This window comes from Zootermopsis nevadensis, unplaced genomic scaffold (genome assembly GCF_977971745.1).
Source record: "Zootermopsis nevadensis isolate Lab colony 2312 unplaced genomic scaffold, Znev_1.0 Znev_ptg000061l, whole genome shotgun sequence".
NCBI classification, from domain to species: domain Eukaryota; kingdom Metazoa; phylum Arthropoda; class Insecta; order Blattodea; family Termopsidae; genus Zootermopsis; species Zootermopsis nevadensis.
The window spans coordinates 10,649,775-10,669,546 of record NW_028259192.1 but is presented as its reverse complement, the minus strand read 5'-3'; the positions used below and the strand labels follow the sequence as shown (position 1 = coordinate 10,669,546).

The 19,772-nt window shown below is 41.1% G+C and overlaps 1 protein-coding gene across 2 annotated transcripts in view; it reads right to left on the bottom strand.

Moving 5' to 3' along the window:
* Window positions 1-10,731: 10,731 nt before the first annotated feature.
* kar (monocarboxylate transporter 10-like protein kar) overlaps window positions 10,732-19,772 on the bottom strand; it is a 61,137-nt gene continuing 52,096 nt past the window's right edge. For both annotated transcript variants that reach the window (XM_087341058.1, XM_022081356.2), the window contains one exon: window positions 10,732-11,886. In XM_087341058.1, the coding sequence (XP_087197184.1) occupies window positions 11,741-11,886 (146 nt within the window). In that variant the 3' untranslated portion in view covers window positions 10,732-11,740. The remainder of the gene's footprint in view (window positions 11,887-19,772) is intronic.

Below are 19,772 nucleotides of genomic sequence, written 5' to 3'. Positions count from 1 at the left end.
CCATACGCACCACCAAGACTACACCGCCAGCATGTCTACACCACAATGTGACCATCACCACATACGGTATATTTCCGCTGTCACCTCGTCTTCTCCACAACCACTACCACCACGTCTTTACCAACAGCACAACCGCAACCACGTCTCCACAACCATTGTGTCCACCACCATCACTAACACGTCTCCAATGCCACCACTTCTATTCCACCACCACAACCACGTCTCTGCAGCCAGCATGTCTCCACCACCACTACGTCTTCAATTCCACGTCTCCAACACCACCGTCACAACGTTTCCACAACCACCACGTCCCCGCCACCAATGAAACTACGCCTCCACCTCTATCAAGTCTCTGCCACCACCACAACCCCCAGCTCTCCACCGCCATCACGACGCTACCGCTGCCACGCCTCCTTTACGACCAGTAGCTCCGTTACCACCGACACCATGTCTTCACCACCAACTTTATCACTAGGTCCCCAACGCCACCACGTCTCCACACAATCTACTATTACGTCTCATTCCAGACGACGAATCTACCACCACCACCACCAAAACGTCTTCACCGCCACCACGTCTCCACCACCACTATCAACACGCCCTAACCGCCACCACGTATCCACTGCAACCACTTTCCACCCATGACCACAACCACTCATCCATCACCACCAAGCCTCAAAGACCTCCACCACCACCACCACGTCTTCACCACCATAAACAACACGTCTCTAAAGCAACAACTTCACCATTACAACCACCATAATTTTAGTGCCATCATGTCTACACCACTGCCACTTCAATGTTATACGACCACCACGTCACAACCACTGCTAGCACGTCTCCAGCGCCACTGCCAGGTCTCCACCACCACGACTCCACCGCAACCACGTCTTCATCACTGCCGCAAACACGCCCCCTCCGCCACCCCGTCTCCACCAACAGGACCACGACTCAACCACCACCTCTTTTGCATCATCACCACAACTACGTATTCATGTCCACCACGTCTAGACCAAAACCATCAAGTATCGACCGCAACCACGTGTCCACCATTACATGACGCCTCCAGCACCACGTGTCAACTGCCCCAACGTCTCTAACGCCCTCATATTTATTCCACCACTACCACCATGTCTCCAAAGTCAGCACGTACCACTAATACCACTACCACTACGTCTCCATCACCAAAACCAACACGTCTTCAACGCCACCACATATCCACCACCACTATCTCAAAATGTGTCCAATACCACCACGTCTACAACACCACCATCATTACGCCTGAACCGCCATCAGGTCTCCACAACAAATACCACCACGTCTTCACCGCCACAATGTGTTCACCACAGTCACTACGTCTCCACAGCAACCACGTCCCGACCACCAACACTACATACCTAAAACCACAAACTCTCCACCGCCACCACGTCTCCGCCACAATGTGTATTCCATCACCAATACCATTTCTTCAAAGCTACCACATCACCACCGCCAGCACTTCTTCACAATATGTTATCTACCTCCGCGTCTCCACAAATACCATCACACCACCACCTCATCTCCATGACCATAATCAAGTCTCCACCATCGCCAACACGTCCCTACCACCACCATCACCACGTTTCTGCTACCACGAAGACTCAACCACCAACACGTCTCCATCACCGCATCACATGGTTTCCACTGCCACGATGTCATCACCGACACAACAACCTCCACGTGACCACTGCCACTTCGTCTCCACCTCCAATGTCACCACGTGTCCACCACCACGTCCAGCCCGTATCCACTGCCATCATGTCTCCACAGCCAACAAAATGTCTTTATCGCCATGACGTCTCCATTATCACAATCACCACGTCACCAACGCCGCCCCGTCTCCACAACCACGTCAGTGCCGCCACCACCACTATCACTACCGCTACATCTCTGACACGACCACAAGCTCCGTCACCACCGACACCACGTCTCTATCGCCATGACCACTCCACCACCACCACCAGCAACACGTCTCCACCACCACCACCACGTCTTCAAAAAGACCATCACTTCTCCACCGCCACCACGTTTCCACAAACAACACCACCACGTCTCCTTCGGAACTATGTCCCAACCACTACCACAACTCTTCTCCACCACCACCACGTCTCGAACACCTCCATGTTTCCACCGCCATGTCACCAACACGTCTCCACAACCACGTCTCCGACGCCATCACGTCTATTCCAGCACTACCATCACGTCTCCAAAGCCAGTACGTCCTCTCCACCACCACAGCCACTTCCTTCCCCCACCGCGTCTCAACCAGCACCACCGAAACCACTTGTCCACAGACACCACGTCTCTACTACCACCACCGCCACCACGTCTCTTCCACCAGTACCACCACGTCTCCAAGTCCAGCACCCACCGCCACACGACTCCACCATCGCCACAAATTCAACACCAACACCACTACGTCCCAACCACCACCACGACAAACACCTCGATGTCTCCATTGCCACCACGTCTCCACCACTATCACGACCACCACAACCGCCAATATGTCTCTGCCTCCAACAATTCTCCACTACCACAACCATCATATCTACCACCACTTATCCAAAGCTAACATGTTTCCACAAGTACCACTACAATGACTCACATCAAACACGTCTCCATCACAACCACAACCACGCCACGACAACCACCACCACCACGTCTCCAAAGCCGGCACGTCTCCACTACCACCGCACGCTCCACCATAACTCGTTTCCAGTCTCCACATTTCAACAGAACCACGTCTCTACCACCACCACCGCCACAACGACCCAACCACCACCACCAATACGTCCCAACGACTACTACCGTCATCATGTCACCACCTCTACAACTATTTTTCTATCACCATAACCACTTCATGCCAACCGCAACAACTTCAAAACTGCCACGTCTCCAAAACCACCTCAAGGCTACCGCCCCCATGTCACCACCACGTTTCCACAGCGAATATGTCTTTAATGCCACCACGACACCGACGATGACTTTACCGCCACCACGTCTTTACAACACTCACGTCACCACCACCACGTTCCCACCGCTACCTCCACGTCTCCACCACCTCCAAGACCACCATGTAACCCTCGCCATAACGTCTCCGCCAGAACGTCTATTCCACGTCATAAAAGCCAGCACGATTCCACCGCCACGTCTCTATAACCATCTCCAAGTATCCACCGCCAACAAGTCCAAACACCACCACGTCCCAACACCACCACGTTTCCAGAAACAACACTACACAACCACGTCACCAACAACACCACCTCCAGTTCTCTGACTCACGCATTCTTCGCCACTCTCTGTCTCTGCTTTACCCGGTCCCTGCCGGGATGTCTCTCTCTCACCCGGTTTCTATGAGACTCGGTCTCTACCGGACTCTGTTGATGCAAAGACTTCCCATCAGAGCTCGGGTAATACAGAGAACGCATCGTGCACAGACCAAATCCAGCAGAGACAGGGTGTGTCATAGTCGGTACAGCAGAGGCCTAGCCTGGCAGTCAACGGTTCTGGCAATGATCGGATGGGGAGAATTTTGAAAAAATTAAAAATTAACAAAATTTTCAAAAAATCAAAAAATGCTGGATATTCTCCAAAAAGAGCACAAAACAAAAAAATTGAAAATTTTTAACTTAAAAAAATTAAAAATTTTCATTTTGTGCGCTTTTTAGAATGATCGCAGAATTTTGATTTTTCGAAGATTTTCGAATTTTTTGCCTACCCGATTATCACCAGAACAGTTGTCTTGTCGTCTCGGTCACTGCCACACCCGGTCTTTGCTATACCTGCTCTCTGACACACAAGATCTCTGTATCACTCCTTTACTACCTCACTCGCTCTTGCCGGACTCATTGTCTGCATCACACGTTATTTGCCGGACACGTTCTCTGCCTCTAGCGATCTCTGATAGACCAGGTCTCTGACTCACGCATTCTTCTCCAGTTCTGCATCTGCTTCACCCAGTCCCTGCCGCACTGTCTCTCTCTCACCCGGTCTCTGTGAGTCTTTGCCAAAACCAGACTCTACCGGACCCTGCTTTGCAAAGTCCTCCCGCCAGAGCGCTTGTATTATACAGAACGGATCGTGCACAGACCGATTCCAGCAGCCAGGGTGTTTCACATTCGGTACAGCAGAGGCCAGTCTTGGAGGTCACTGGTTTTGGCAGTGATCGAATATGGACAATTTTCAAAAAACCTTAAATTTTACGTATCGTGCCCAATTCTCTAATTTCTAATTCTCTCCCTATCCGATTATCATCAGAATAGTTCTCTGCTCGTCACTGTCATTGCCACTTCCGGCCATTGCTAGACCTGCTCTCTGACACACACGATCTCTGTATGACTCGGTCCCTACCGCACCCCCTCTTTCCGGACTCATTATCTGCCTCACCCGTTATTTGCCGGACTTGTTCTCTGCCACAAGCGATCTCTGATAGACCAGGTCTCTGACTCACGCGTTCTTCGCCAGTCTCCGTCTCAGCTTCACCAGGTTCCTGCCGCACCGTCTCTCTCTCACCCGGTCTCTGTGATACTCGGTCTTTTCAAAAACCAATCTTATCGGACCCTGTTTTTGTAAAATCCTCCCGTCAGAGCGCAGGTAATATAGAGGACTCGTCGTGCACAGACCGATTTCAACACAGACAGAGTTTGTCATATTTGGCACAACAGAGGCCTAGCCTGGCAGTCATCAGTGATCGGATTCGGGGAATTTTGAAAAAATCTCATTTTACAAAATTTTCGAAAAACCAAAATATGCTGTAAATTCAAAAAATACAAGAACATCGAAAATCTTTGGTTTTTGTGCGCTTTATAGACAAATTGCAAGATTTTTTGATATTTTGAAAATTTTCTGATGTTTGTAAAAAAAATTCAAATTATCTCTCTACCCGATTATCACCAGAACAGATCTCTGCTCGTTACGGCCACTGCTACACCCGATCTTTGCTACACCTGTTCTCTGACACACACGATTTCTTTATGACTCGGTCACTACCTCACTCGCTCTTACCGGACTCATTGACCGCCTCACCTGTTCTTTGACGGGCTCGTTCTCCACCTCAGGCGATCTCTTAGGTAGGCCGCACACCGGCATGCCTCAAGGCATGTAACAGTCAAAACACGATGTCTGCGACACGTCAGAGCCATGTCATACAGAGAAACGTCCGTGCAGAGCCCAAGTCAGGCACAGACCACATTCGTCAGAGAAACAGTACATCAGAAGCAGTCCGAGACAGACAGCTTCCGCAACGCAAAAGGTAGTACAATTTTGATAAATTTCAGAATTTTCAAAAAATCAAAAAATGATGGAAATTGTCCAAAAAGCGCAAAAAACCAAAAAAATTGAAAAATTTCACATTCAAATTTTTTTCAAATGTTTCAAAAAATTTTGGTTCTGTGAGCTTTTCAGACAATTTCCAGCATTTTTTATTTTTCGAAAATTTTGAAAAATCTGAATATTTTTTCTAAACTCTCCCCAAGAGATGCCTGCCAAACTTGGTGATTGCCTCAACCTGTCCCTGGCGGACTCGGCCTCTGTTCAACCGGGTTGCTGCCTGCCTCAGTGTCTGCACCAACCGGCCACTGCAGGTCAGTGCCTGCTTCACGTGTTGTCTGCCGCACATGGGCTTCTCAGTGGCGGCAAGTCAGAGCCAGGTCATAGAGAGACCAGTCCGTGCAGAGCCCGAGTCAGGCACAGACCGCATTCGTTAGAGACACAGTACATCTGAAATAGTTGGAGAGAGACCGGTACTGCAAGGCATCAGGTGGCGGAATATTGAAAAATTTCAAAATTTTCAAAAAATCAAAAAATGCTGGAAATTGCCCAAAAAGCTCACAAAACCACAAATAATTGAAAAATTTCACAATTTTCAAAACAATTTGGTTTTGTGCGCTTTACAGACTATTTCCATCATTATTTGATTTTTCAAAAATTATGAAAATTTTCAAAATTTTTCAATGGTCTCCTAGAGGGATGTATGCCAGTCTCGGTGAATGCCACATACTGTCTCTGCCGGACTCGGCTTCTATCTCAACCAGCTGCTGTTTGTCTCGGTGTATACACCAACAGGCCTCTGCACATCTCTGGTCTCTGCACGTCCCTGGCTGCAGCACCTGGTCTTCTCAAAGACGACACGTCAGAGCCGTGTCATACAGAGACCGGTCCGAGCCCAGCCCGAGTCAGGTACAGACCGCATTCGTAAGAGACAGTACATCTGAAACAGTTCGAGTGAGACCAGTTCTGCAAGACATCAGGTGGTGGAATTTTGAAAAAATTCAAAATTTTCAAAAAATCAAAAAGCTCTGGAAATTGCCCAAAAAGCGAACAAAACCACAAATATTTGAAAAATTTCACCTTCCAAATGTTTTTCAAAATTTTTAAAAAAATCGGTTTTGTGCGCTTTACAGACAATTTCCATCAATTTTTGATTTTTCAACTTTTTTTAAAAATTTTAAAAATCTTCAAAGATCTCCTAAAGAGATGCATGCCAGCCTCTGTGAATGCCACATCCTATCTCTGCCGGACTCGGCTTCTATCTCAACCATCTGCTGCTTGCCTCGGTGTATGCACCAACAGGTTTCTGCACATCTTTGGACTCTGCATGTCCCTGGATACTTCACGTGTTACCTGCAGCACCTGGCCTTCTCAAAGACGGCATGTCAGAGCCGTGTCATACAGAGACCGGTCCGTGCTCAGCCCGAGTCAGGTACAGACCGCATTCGTAAGAGACACAGTACATCTGAAACAGTTCGAGAGAGACCGGTTCTGCAAGGCATCAGGTGGTGGAATTTTGAAAAATTTCAAAATTTTCAAAAAATCAAAAAATGCTAGAAATTGTCCAAAAAGCACACAAAACCGAAAAATTTCACATTCAATTTTTATCAAAATTTTAAAAAAATATTGGTTCTGTGCGCTTTTCATACAATTTCCATCATTTTTTTATTTTTCAAAAATTTTGAGAAATTTTAATATTTTTTCTAAACTGTCCCCAAGAGATACCTGTCAAACTCTTTTTCTGCATCAACCTGTCCCTGCAGATCATGTCTCTCTCGGACTGTTTCTGATGTACTGTGTCTCTGACGAATGCGGTCTGTGCGTAACTCGAGCTCTGCAAGGACGGGTCTCTGTATGACATGGCCCTGATTTGCCGCCTCTCAGAAGCCCATTTGCTTCAGACAACACATGGGGCAGACACGGACCTGCAGTGACCGGATACTGCAAAGACCGGTTGGTGCAGACACCGAGGCAGGCAGCAACCCGTTGAAATACGTAGATGGCGAGTCCGGCAGAGACAGGTTGAGGCATTCACCGAGTTTGGCAGGCATTTCTTGGGGAGAGTTTAGAAAAAATATTCATTTTTTTAAAAAAAAAAAAAATTGTGTGCTTTCAGACAATTTCCAGCATTTCTTGATTTTTCGAAAATTTTGAATATTCTTTCTAAACTCTCCCCAAGAGAAGCCTGCCAAACTCGGTGAATGCCTCAACCTGTCGATGGCGGACTAGGCCTCTGTCCCACCGGGTTGCTGCCTGCCTCGGTTTCTGCACCAACCGCACTCTGCAGGTCCGTGTCTTCCTCACGTGTTGTCTGCCGCACATGGGCTTCTCAGAGGCGGCACGTCAGAGTCATGTCATACAGAGCCCCATCCGTGCAGAGCCTGAGTCAGGCACAGACCGCATTCGTCAGAGACACAGTACATCAGAAACAGTCTGAGAGAGACAGGATCCGCAATGCATCACGTGGTGGAAATTAAAAATTTTCAAAAAATGCTAGAAATTGTCCAAAATTTCCACCATTTTTTATTTTTTCAAAAATCATGAAAATGCCAGTCTCGGTGAATGCCACATCCTGTCTCTGCTGGACTCGGCTTCTATCTCAACCAGCTGCTGCTTGCCTCGGTGTATGCACCAACAGGCCTCTGCACATCTCTGGTCTCTGTACGTCCCTGGCTGCTTCACGTGTTGACTGCAGCACCTGGCCTTCTCAAAGACGGCACTTCAGAGTCGTGTCATACAGATCCGTGCCCAGCCCGAGTCAGGTACAGACCGCATTCGTAACAGTACATCAGAAACAGTCCGAGAGAGGCCGGTTCTGCAAGGCATCATGTGGTGGAATTTTGAAAAATATCAAACTTTTCATAAAATCAAAAAATGCTGGAAATTGCCCAAAAAGAACACAAAACCCAAAAAAAATTGAAAAATTTCACCTTCAATATTTTTTCAAAATTTTCAATAATTCTCTCTTTTCTTCGCTTTTCAGACAATTTCTATCATTTTTTGATTTTTCAAATATTTTGAAAATTTTCAAAAATTTTCAAAGGTCTCCCAAAGAGATGCATGCCAGTCTCGGTCAATGCCACATCCTGTCTCTGCCGGACTCGGCTTCTATCTCAACCAGTTGCTACTTGCCTCGGTGTATGCACCAACAGGCCTCTGCAGATCTCTGGTCTCTGCACTTCCCTGGCTGCTTCACGTGTTGCCTGCAGACCCTCGCCTTCTCAAAGACTGCACGTCAGAGCCGTGTCATACAGAGACCGGTACGTGCACAGCCTGAGTCAGGTAGAGACTGCATTCGTTAGAGACACAATACATCAGGAAAGGTTCGAGAGAGACCGGTTCTGCAAGGCATCAGGTGGTGGAAATTAAAAATTTTCAAAAAATGCTAGAAATTATCCAAAAAGCGCACATAACCAAAAATATTTGAAAAATTTCACTTTCAAATTTTTTTCAAAATTTACCCAATTTCTTGTTTTTGTGCGCTTTTCATACAATTTCCAGCATTCTTTGATTTTTCGAAAAATATGAACATTTTTTGTAAACTCTCCCCAATAGATGCCTCCCAAACAAGGTGAATGCCTCATCCTGTCTCTGGCGGACTCTGCCTCTATCTGCCTCGGTGTCTGCTACCAACCGGCCTCTGCAGGTCCGTGTCTGCCCCATTTGTTGTCTGATGCAAATGTTCTTCTGAGAGGCGGCTCGTCAGGACCATGTCATACAGAGACCCGTCCGTGCAGGCCCCGAATCAGACACGGACCGCATGAGTCAGAGACACAGTACATCAGAAACAGTCCGAGAGAAATATGATCCGCAATGCATCACGTGGTGGAAATTTGAAAATTTTCAAAATTTTAAAAGAATCAAAAAATGCTGTAAATTGTCCAAAAAGCTCACAAAAGCAAAAAAATTTGAAAATTTTCACCTTCAAATTTTTTTTCGAAATTTTCAACAACAAAATTCAAAATTTTAAAAAAAAATTGGTTTTGTGCACTTTTCAGACAACTTCCAGCATTTTTTGATTTTTGGAAAAATTTTAAATAATTTGAATATTTTTTCTAAACTCTCCCCAAGAGATGCCTGTCAAACTCGGTTTATGCCTCAACCTTTCCCTGCCGGACTAGCGCTCTATCTCACCGGGTTGCTGCCTGCCTCGGTGTCTGCACCAACCGGCGTCTGCAGGACTCGGTCTCTGCAGGTCCGTTTCTGCCCCACGTGTTGTCTGCCGCACATCGGCTTCTCAGAGGCGGCATGACGCAAAGAAAGCAGCACAGTTGAAAGAATGAGATTAAAAAAACAGCCGCACACCGGTCTGAGTCAAGATGCTGACGTCAGCTTCATGCTGCAGACACGTGCAGCAAGACCTGGCATGTTCCTTTTCTGTGGGTCAGAACTGAGACGTCAGTACTCAAGTAACAGCACCAGTGTTCGTTATCGACATGAGTGAAGCGCAAACAACAATTTTTCAAAATTTTCAAAAAATCGAAAAATGCTCGAAATCTTCCAAATGGCGCACAAAGCAAAAACATTTAAAATTTTCACTTCATTTTTTTTGGAATTTTTTTCCAAAATTTTTGTTTTGTGCGCATTTTAGACAATTTCCAGCATTTTTTGTTTTTTAGAAAATTGTCAAAAATTCTCAAATTTCCCACAACCGAACTTCACTAGAACAGCTTCCTGCTAGAACTCGTCTCTACTACAGCAGGCCTCTGCATGACTCGTTGATGGTCTCACTAGCTCTCGGCCTTACAGAGACTCCTCCTTACAAGGTCTCGGCCGGCCGCGTTCTCTGCCTCACAGTCTCTGGCGGACAACTTCTATGCCTCACGTGATCTCCACAGGAAGCGTTCCTTGCAAGGACGGCGCGTAAGAAACAGGGCCATAGAGAGACCGGATGGTCTAGTGACTGTGTACAGCAGAGTCCCTGTCCGTCAGTGAGAGGGTTCGCCAGAGACAGACCACGCCAGAAAACGTGTCTGGCAGGTATCGGGTGGGGAGAATTTTGAGGCAAATTTTCAAAATTTTCAAAAAAACCAAAATGCTATAAATCTTCCAAATGGCGCACAAAACTAAAAAATTTCAATTCAAAAATGTTTTGAAATTTTTCGAAAAATTTTGGTTTTGTGCGCGTTTTAGACAATTGGCTAACCTCTATCACCCAGATTGTTCAGTAAGTACAAAAATTAAATTAGACAGTTACTGTATATACTTTATATCAAGCAGCACAAAAATTTGGAACAAAATTTCACCCCCTGAAACCAAAATCTTGGCTTTTCCAGGCATGAAGAAAATAAATGGCAACAATAAAATAGTAAAATACAGGAACAAGTAACACTTTCCCATACCCGGATACAACATTTCATGTCATGGAGAGAGAAAAACAGACACCAAAATCATATTTTTATAAATATTGAGACATCTAAACAATACTCTGATACCAAGTTTAATTCAGTGATCACAGTGCTATAACTATAAGAAACATTGACTTGTCAAATCCTCCTTTATGACAGTGACAGAGCAGATAAAAGCAGAGTTTAAATAGCAGAAGACACTCTTCTCAACCACAAGAAAGAATTAAAACATTTTATATCTAAAAACAGGTTTCTTGGATGGAAAACTACAGATGAACACAAACTCCCAAAACAAAATTTAAATTACCATTCAACAGACAACTACTTGATGACATGAATTCCATGACAGAAACTGGCCAATGTAACAGTCATAATGATATCTAACTTTTGCCAAATTTATAATAAAATTTCCTTTTATTGTTTACTTACTTTTATATTTGTGTTTAGTTGTATAAAGGAATATCCAGAAAATTATATAAAAAGTAAACACTATTTAAAAATGCATTACATTTAAGTGTTAAAATAAGTCTGCTTTCTTAAAGAACAACTTACCCAATTCATTCGTGGTCAATAATAATTTATAATCACATAACAGTGCAAATCCAGCACTTGATATTAAAGTACATACATTTAATGGTTACTAACACAGGTTATTACACAAATCTTTTGGGACAATACTTGGAATAAGCATTGTGATATGATATTTCAAATCCATTTTGAGGTGTGCATTCAGTTATTTGTAGTGTCATATCAAATTTCAGTCTTCTCACACAATGAAACTCCTGTCTACTGATTTTGTTGCACATTTCAAGCATCCCACATTGTTGTTTTAAATATTACCAGTTTCACTAATCTCTTAGATATCCTACCAAAATAGTCTGGGCTCAATATTCAATTCCAAACAGGCACGGCTCATCGGCAGGTCATCTGGTGAGGCACAAAATTGTATTAACTTAAAAAGCCAAGGCCGCTGGATCTAGATTTTTCGGGTGCCTAACATCACTCATAGAGGTACATTCACACTAAATGTATTGTGCGACTTTCAGATCACAAGTATTTGTAAATGCACTTCTCTACAGACACTGTTAATGAGATTTGATCAGTGTTATCTTGTTAATGGCATCCAAGAGGGACTCTGACTCTTCTTGTATCTCTTCTTCTCCTGATATCTGTTGTTCCTCAGACTTCTGTTGGTTGCCAGAGTCAGGATCATCTCCTACAGTTCCATCCTCTATTAGAGAAAACAAGGAAACAATATTTTTATTCTTGTTTACAGTGACAATTGATGGAACAATTCTTAGACTTCTTAATTCATCTATACCAAGTACTGATATGGTAAAATTTCATTTATCTCCTCTAACCCAGTGGTATTCAACCTTTTTTGTTTGCGTACCCCCAGATATAATTTCTCTTCAACTTTGTACCCCCAAAGGTGTTGGTGTATAATTCAAGTTATACATAGTATATAATCTCCGAAATCGAATGTCCTTACGTCCGGTTCTCCTGTGGCTAACCCTAAATCTGGCCCTGATTATTCAGTGTTTATCTTAAACTAATATTTTTTTTTTAAAATTTCACGTACCCCCGGGGGTACGCGTACCCCAGGTTGAACACCACTGCTCTAACCTATCGCATGACAGACAGAATGATTATGGTTAATGAGTTGGGAGAGACAGGAAACACTAATAGCCTAAAGATGGCTGTCTTCTGGGTTGAAGTACCATGTAGTCTGGTAGAAGCTTACGAATGTTTCAGAGGTCCTTGCTGCCTCCATTTTCATGGTAACGACTCATCGTGCTGCAACCCACAAGACAGCCATCACCGGACTCGCTGCTGTGAAAACCTCAAATAACCTCAAATCCTATTTAACTACAACCTGTTTCAAGAAGTTGCTCTGCATTTCCCTAGAGGGACTGAATATACCCGAGGAAACTCATATCTGACCACATACCTTAGAATATGAATGATGTGTATTATTATTCTCAAAGCATAAAAAGTGTTTCTTTTCATAGCAATACACATTGTATTGGTACCTTTCTTTTCATAAACACAAAAAACATAAATATCTTACAAGACTTGTCCAAATCAATGTTGATTTTTATTACACCTGTTTCTGTTCACTTTTCAACAGAGTATGTCTTCTTTATATTTCTGCCAAAAAAAATCATCCTGGAGGGATGTTAGTACTCATGTATTAAGAACAGAGATGTCAACATGAAAATGAAAACTTTTTAGTGATACATTGTAAATGTTTGTTTTTTATGAAAAAAGGTGTCCTTATGTCACACAACAAAAAGAATTCTTTTGAAAAACAATGGTCAACTAACATTGTCACACCTAAGCACTAACACAGTTCTATCTACAAATTCAGTTAGTCATTTGAATAGTTTAATGAATTATTATTATTTATTATTGACTGCAAATGGGTTTATACCCTGTGGCAGTGACCTACAATAAGACACAACAAAACAATGAGACAACAAAACCATAAGACACAAAAAAAAACATAAGACACAACAAAAACAATAAGACTCATGAATCATTTATGCTGGAAATTAATTGAATGCAATTATTACAATACTAATAGCTCTAAAACAGAGTTGGTACACATATTGTCCCTTATATTTTCCTCTTTAAATGCAATAAATTGAGATTTTTACTTACGGAAACTGAAGAGCTAAGCAACTACAATCATAAGTCTTACCTGCTGTTACTCCCTGAATATTTATTCACATGTGGTTTATGTAACAACACTCTCAGTAGCTCAGAGTATATAACGTCAGATGACAAGATGACTGTGGAATAATGAATTGAAAATTTGAAAGTGGTAACAATCTAATTTAAAGTAATATCCCAGCATTTACCTGCAGAGAAAATTTAAGTCAGGACAGCTGGTTTCTGGGTTGAGATTAACCTGGAGATCGACTATCATGAATGCGGCTTCTTAGCTTTCTCACAGTCCCTCTAGACCAGTGATCCCCAACCCTTTTGTGCCTACGGGCACATTTGAGAGTTTATGAGATCGTGGCAGGCACCAACCAATTAACAAAGCCAAATTTTCTTTTCTCTGGACAAATAAGATATGAACACCAAATAATACACAAAACAACACAACGTTTAATGATACAAGAAACCATGCAATCAAAAATACGTAGTTTTATAAGTGCAATTATTATTACTCAAGTGCGAAGTTAGTGTGATGTTTGGCACTGCATTTCATCGGCCAGTTTTTCAAATTTGGGAGTGTAGGATGATGTTGCTGCTCGCAAACAATCGTCAAGATGGGCATCAGTAAGTCGAGATCTGTGCTTTGATTTTATAATGTTCATGGTTGAATGGCCTTCATTATTCAGTATAACCTCTTTCCGTAACAACGCGGGCACCCAAAAAAAGCCTTGGCGGGTGCCGCGTTGGGGACCACTGCTCTAGACAAATGCAGTAACAGTACCTTTAGTTAGGCCATGACCACTTCTCTTACAGTTCATTTTTCATCAATATCCTATCATCTGACACATAGCTGAGCTACTGAGAGCAACATTACATGATTCATAAACCATAGGCATAGAAAGCTGAAAAATAAGATCCATATGCATGTGTAAAACACTGCAGGAGGTATGTGCTGCACTACAGTGGTGAAGTATGAAAGTAGTTTGGGGCAACAAAGAAATATTTTAAGATTTAACCCTTTCTTGCACCCAATGTGGAGGATAAGTCTGAATAATTGTTAAGTGGCTACTTATTGGCACATGTATCAAACTCATAAGAAAGAAGTTACTTTTCACTAGTTATTGTCATTTTACACCAAGTTCTTTAAATAAGTTTTGAATTACTTTTCTGTCTATCATCATATCTTTCAAACTTTTACATAAACTCTTTTAATGGTTTCACGTTTGAAACATAATTATTCTAATCCACGTTGCAATTGTTCAGTTAATTAATCACATTTATTTTAGTTGTGGTCTCTGACCTTGTTTCATGCATTACAAGAGAGAAGGCAAAAGATGACAATTTAGAATCCATATTAATTTCAGGACTGCATTTACTTCCTAACAATTATAAATTAGAACTTGTTCAATATAAGTTTAGTTACTTTATTATAAAAAATAGTGAGTTAAAAATATGTGCTGACTTTCAGTGCACTATATTTTGTTATAATCGTACCACCTAATGCACAGATACGAATGTGTACGTTACCAGTCTCAATTATGCTACCACATGTTAAATAGTCACTGTTGTAAACAACATTTTTGTGGTACATCTGCTTTAACTACTCATAAAACAGATACTTTGTTTGATTCATCTCTGAATTGTCATAATCCTCTTTTTTGTAGACTTTTTCACTGCATGTATGAAGCATAATTCTTGTGTAACTTCATTTTTAATTCCCATAACTTCATTTTAGTTTCTAGCACAATATTTGTCTTTTCTGGAAATCAATGTGATGGAGATAACAGTTATAAATTATCTATACAAAATAACACTTAAATTAATGTCTGAGTGACCATGGAAGAGGATGCTATATTGCTAAATAAGCTGTAAGTAAATCCAAATGTCGCAGATAACATTTGGTTAGAAAATAAAGATACAATTTTTGGAAGATGTCTCTTTTTATTTTTCCAACATAAATTATTATGTAAAATTTGAGGTTTTCACAGCGATGAATATGAAGATTTCGGTCTTCTGGGTTGTTGCGCTGTGTAGTCTGGTCGATGTTAACCAATGTTTCAGAGGTCATACTAACTCAGTCATCAGGGAGGCAGTATGACCTCTGAAACGTTGGTTAACATTGTGCAGACTACACAGCGCAACAACCCAGAATACCGAAATCTTCATAAATTATTATACTGGGTAAGTTGAACTGAAAAATGTTGGTACTGAAGGTGAGTACAGTAATGACAGGGAAGTCTTGCTGGTGGAATAAAGAATGTCTAGTGACAGGACTAGTGGGCCAGAAAGAATCAAAACTAAAAAGGACAGTGAGAGAAACAGTGAATAAAAACAATAAAATGGTGGATATTATGGAGTTCTGTTAGAACCACAATAATAGACTATGGAATAAAAATAAAATAATTTATACTCTATCAATCTTATGAGCTGGCGTAGCTCAGTCAGTATAGTGACTTGCTACAGACTTGTCGAACGATGTTCAATCCCTGATGGGGGCAGAGGATTTTTCTCTAGTCTCTGCACCCAGACTGGTTCTGGGGCCCACCCAGCCTCCTGTCTAGTGGGTACCGGATCCTTTCCCAGGGGTAAAGCGTGGCCATGGCGTGACACTGACCACTCACTCCCACTTAGTGCCAAGGTCAAGAATGAGTAGGAGCTATCTCCCCCCCCCCCCCCCCCCGTGCCAACATGGCATATAGTGGGACAGCTTTACTTACTTTACTGTATTAATCTTACTGTTCTCATAATTTAGCACTTGATATAATTTTGAACTGTGAAACGAACCTCATATTCCACTTGTTAGCATGTTAAGATATTAATAAAGCACTACAGCATATGTTACAGCTTGTCAATGGAAAATGTTCATGCAAATCTACAGTACACAAAAGAAGCTAAAAGAGTGCAAGTATACATGCAGAATCCAGAAATGTGCGCACACTAAAAATCTTTACATAACATAAGGCATTTGACATATGTTCCAAAATTAACAAACTACACAGTAGCAAAACAAATTTTAGGTTCCCATGGTGGTAATGATGTTAACTGTGGTCTTCTGGGTTGTAACACCATGTACGTAGTTACCAATGCTTCAGAGGAACATATCACACTAGATAAAATGAATTACAAAATGTTGGTATTAAGGGTGACAATTGCAATGGTAGCAGGCAACATGAGGTTCAACTCTTGTGATGATACAATCCTTATTACACTGGTAACCACCTATATAGAACTACAGCAAAACTTTCTTATATTAAAGATTTAATTATTTTTTATGAGGCAGTAAAGTTATTAATATTCATAAATTATTCCCATAATACACACTGAAAGATAGGCTGAATCACATTGTCATTGTATCTAATATATTCATATAAGTAATTCATCTTTAAATATTTTTTTAAACTGATATTGTCCTTAGGAACTGAAAACTATGATTTAATATTCTAAATCTGTTCCTGCCCCAACCCTTCATAATTTTCATTAACCATAATCCACATAACTAGTGTAAGCATGACATTAACAATTTACTCCTTCTTCCAACATAACCTCAAAATCAGTCAGATAAATGTATAAACCTTTTAAATATGCTATAGCTAGTATCATGACACATGAAGTATTAGGCCAAAGCATTTTAAATACCTGAAAAAGAAAGCTGAGTCAATATGTTAAAACTGAGGTCTTTTTTGCTTTAGGAATTTCTGGTACAGATCACAGTGACTCAACTTTCTACTATTCCAATACTTTCAAACAAAACATGGCCTGTCCTTCGTATCTAACATGTCATTCATGCAATAGAAGTCATTTCATTCTTGGGAAGAATTTGATATTTGACCATTAGCATCTTTTTATTGCAATTTATAAACAATACTTAATATCAAATTTGCAGTTAAGCTTATCATCTATTACCAAACTAAATTTAAAATATCTAGCTGCAATAATTCATTGCTTATTGCCATCCAACTGAAAGCTAAATACAAATTTCATGCAGTCACCATGTTATTAATCTTTAAAAAAAATATCTAAACTAAAGTTGCACATTTTTAAGCTCTGTTACAGTACATCATTTCAGGACCCTAGTAAGTGGTGCTGGTGTTTCTCCCACCTCACAAGTTCATGCATCTGCCCTGTTGTTATTATAAATTACATAAAAATAAAAGTTATGAGTCTGGCGTAGCCATCAGTGGCATAATGATCATATTAAATGTCATATAAATTCATCCCACACTTCCAGAGTCAAAACATGCAACAAACAGGAGGATAGAATGCATAACAAGATAACCCCAACTAATGTTATGACTTCTGTACAAAAATATTTCTCACATTTCTGTTGCTCTCTGCTGCTCTGCTGTTCATAGTATCATTATTCATTTATTTGTTTTGTCGTTACTGACTATTAACTTCCAGTGTTATAAAGTATTACCAGTAAAGTTTACATCAAATTATAATAAGCGCAACATTTTTCAGTCTCCTAGTAGCACAACATATGACTTCCCAGGCCACATACATCACAGGTATTTACTTAATATACGATACTTTGAAGCTTTATAACTGTGTATTACAGCTGGCAATATAACATTCTCTCAAAGGTGTTAAGTAAAAATCATTGAAGTAATATAAACACTTGCTTTAAACAAGAAAATTATGATTTATTGAAATACATATCACCTTACAATTTTAAAATTCTTTATTAACAATTCTCTCTTGACTGGTTACAGCATTTTGATTGAATTTTACAGATCTCTTAATTTTCCTCATGTGATACAGAAGATGAGGCAGAAAGAGCATGTTTTAGGACAGAGGCTCATAGACACATTTATCACCTCAAATTAATATTGAATCTATTGGTCCTCATATTTGCAACTGCTCAAACCTTCTTTGTGTACTTTACTACTGATATTTTATCTTATATGTTTTTCATTTGTAACACTGTACCTTTATTCCTAAACAGGATGATACTCACAAACCACTTCCAATCCCTCGTAGTGCAAGCTGTCAGATTATTTATAATAAATTATTTGTTTCTGAGAATGATCTTTATTTCAATGACAGGTACAACGGTCTACAAGTGTATTTAAAGTAATACAATGTCCTCTTTCCATCATTATGTTCTTTTCTGCTTCTTCATTCAACATATGATGTTTTGCATGAAAAGGAGCACAATGGTGAAGAGAATAAAAGGGAGATGTCAGCAAAGTAATTAAGACTCGTAACAAAATGCATATTTGTAGGGAAGGTGACAGTAAACAAGGATGAGTATGCAACTATGTCTTGCGTTGACTAAACTTTGCCCTAACACAGAACTATTATACAGACTGGCGCAAAAGTCAGAATTCACTGGCCATCCCTTAAATACAATCACTTTCTTCATGCTTTTCCCCAGTCAGATTTTAACTAGTTCCTTGTAAAGATATTTGTAATGGCAGACATACAAAATAATTTAATTAAATACATAATCATAAGCAAAAAACATATTCAAATGAGTTTTCATTTCAAGTGTGTTCTAACTTTTGCAGTACTGTATGTGACCATCATTTATGAGGAATACAACTTATCTATTAGATTCATATCAAGTGTTACATTACAGAGTCCATAAATGCCTCAATGCATAAAGAAATTAATAACTCAAAACATATGGTATGCATGACAATAGTGTACCATTGTTTATAAACACAGTAACAGTGTTCATCCCGCTCCGTAGCCGCGCGGTCTGAGGCATCATGCTTCAGACCGGTGATACGGAATGCGCACTGGTTCGAGTCTCGGGGAAAGAAATTTCTCATGAGATTTTCAACCAGTGTATGGGACCGGTGCCAACCCACAATCGTGAGGAAATTGGGGAGCTACAATGGATAGCACAATTTGGTCATGAAAACTAGCAATGGCTGGGGGTTCGTCATGCTGACCACACGTCACTCTATATCTGGTCGGATGATTGTTCACCTCTGCTTAGACATGAGAACGTGAGGCCAGCAGCCAGCTAGTCGGCTTTGGCTCTCAGAGGGTCGTTACGCCACAGTAACAGTGTTCACCACAAACACCTCATAAACACCTCATATCATATGCCTGGTCTTCTTTTATGGGATTTTGTATAAGACTACAATTTTTACACTCTTGCTAGTGATGTTCACAGTGTTCATAACAGAATTAATGATGCTGTAGTGAAAAAACGTTCCTTTTCTTACTGCTGCTTTTCATTTACAAGAAATAAACTATTTTACAACTTCCTATTGCATTATTACTTATAATGAATGGAACTTTTATATTTCCCTAAAATGATAGTGGTGTTTTTCAAAATTTGTGGTAGGTGTATCTGGTTGGAGGAATGAATAGATTTATTGCTTGTACCTGTGAGATATGTCTATACAGAAGTGTTGCCACCATTGACCCTGTGGTCAAAACAATTAATTATTTCATTTCATCCAAGCTATTTGTTCAGACCCATACGCCCATGAT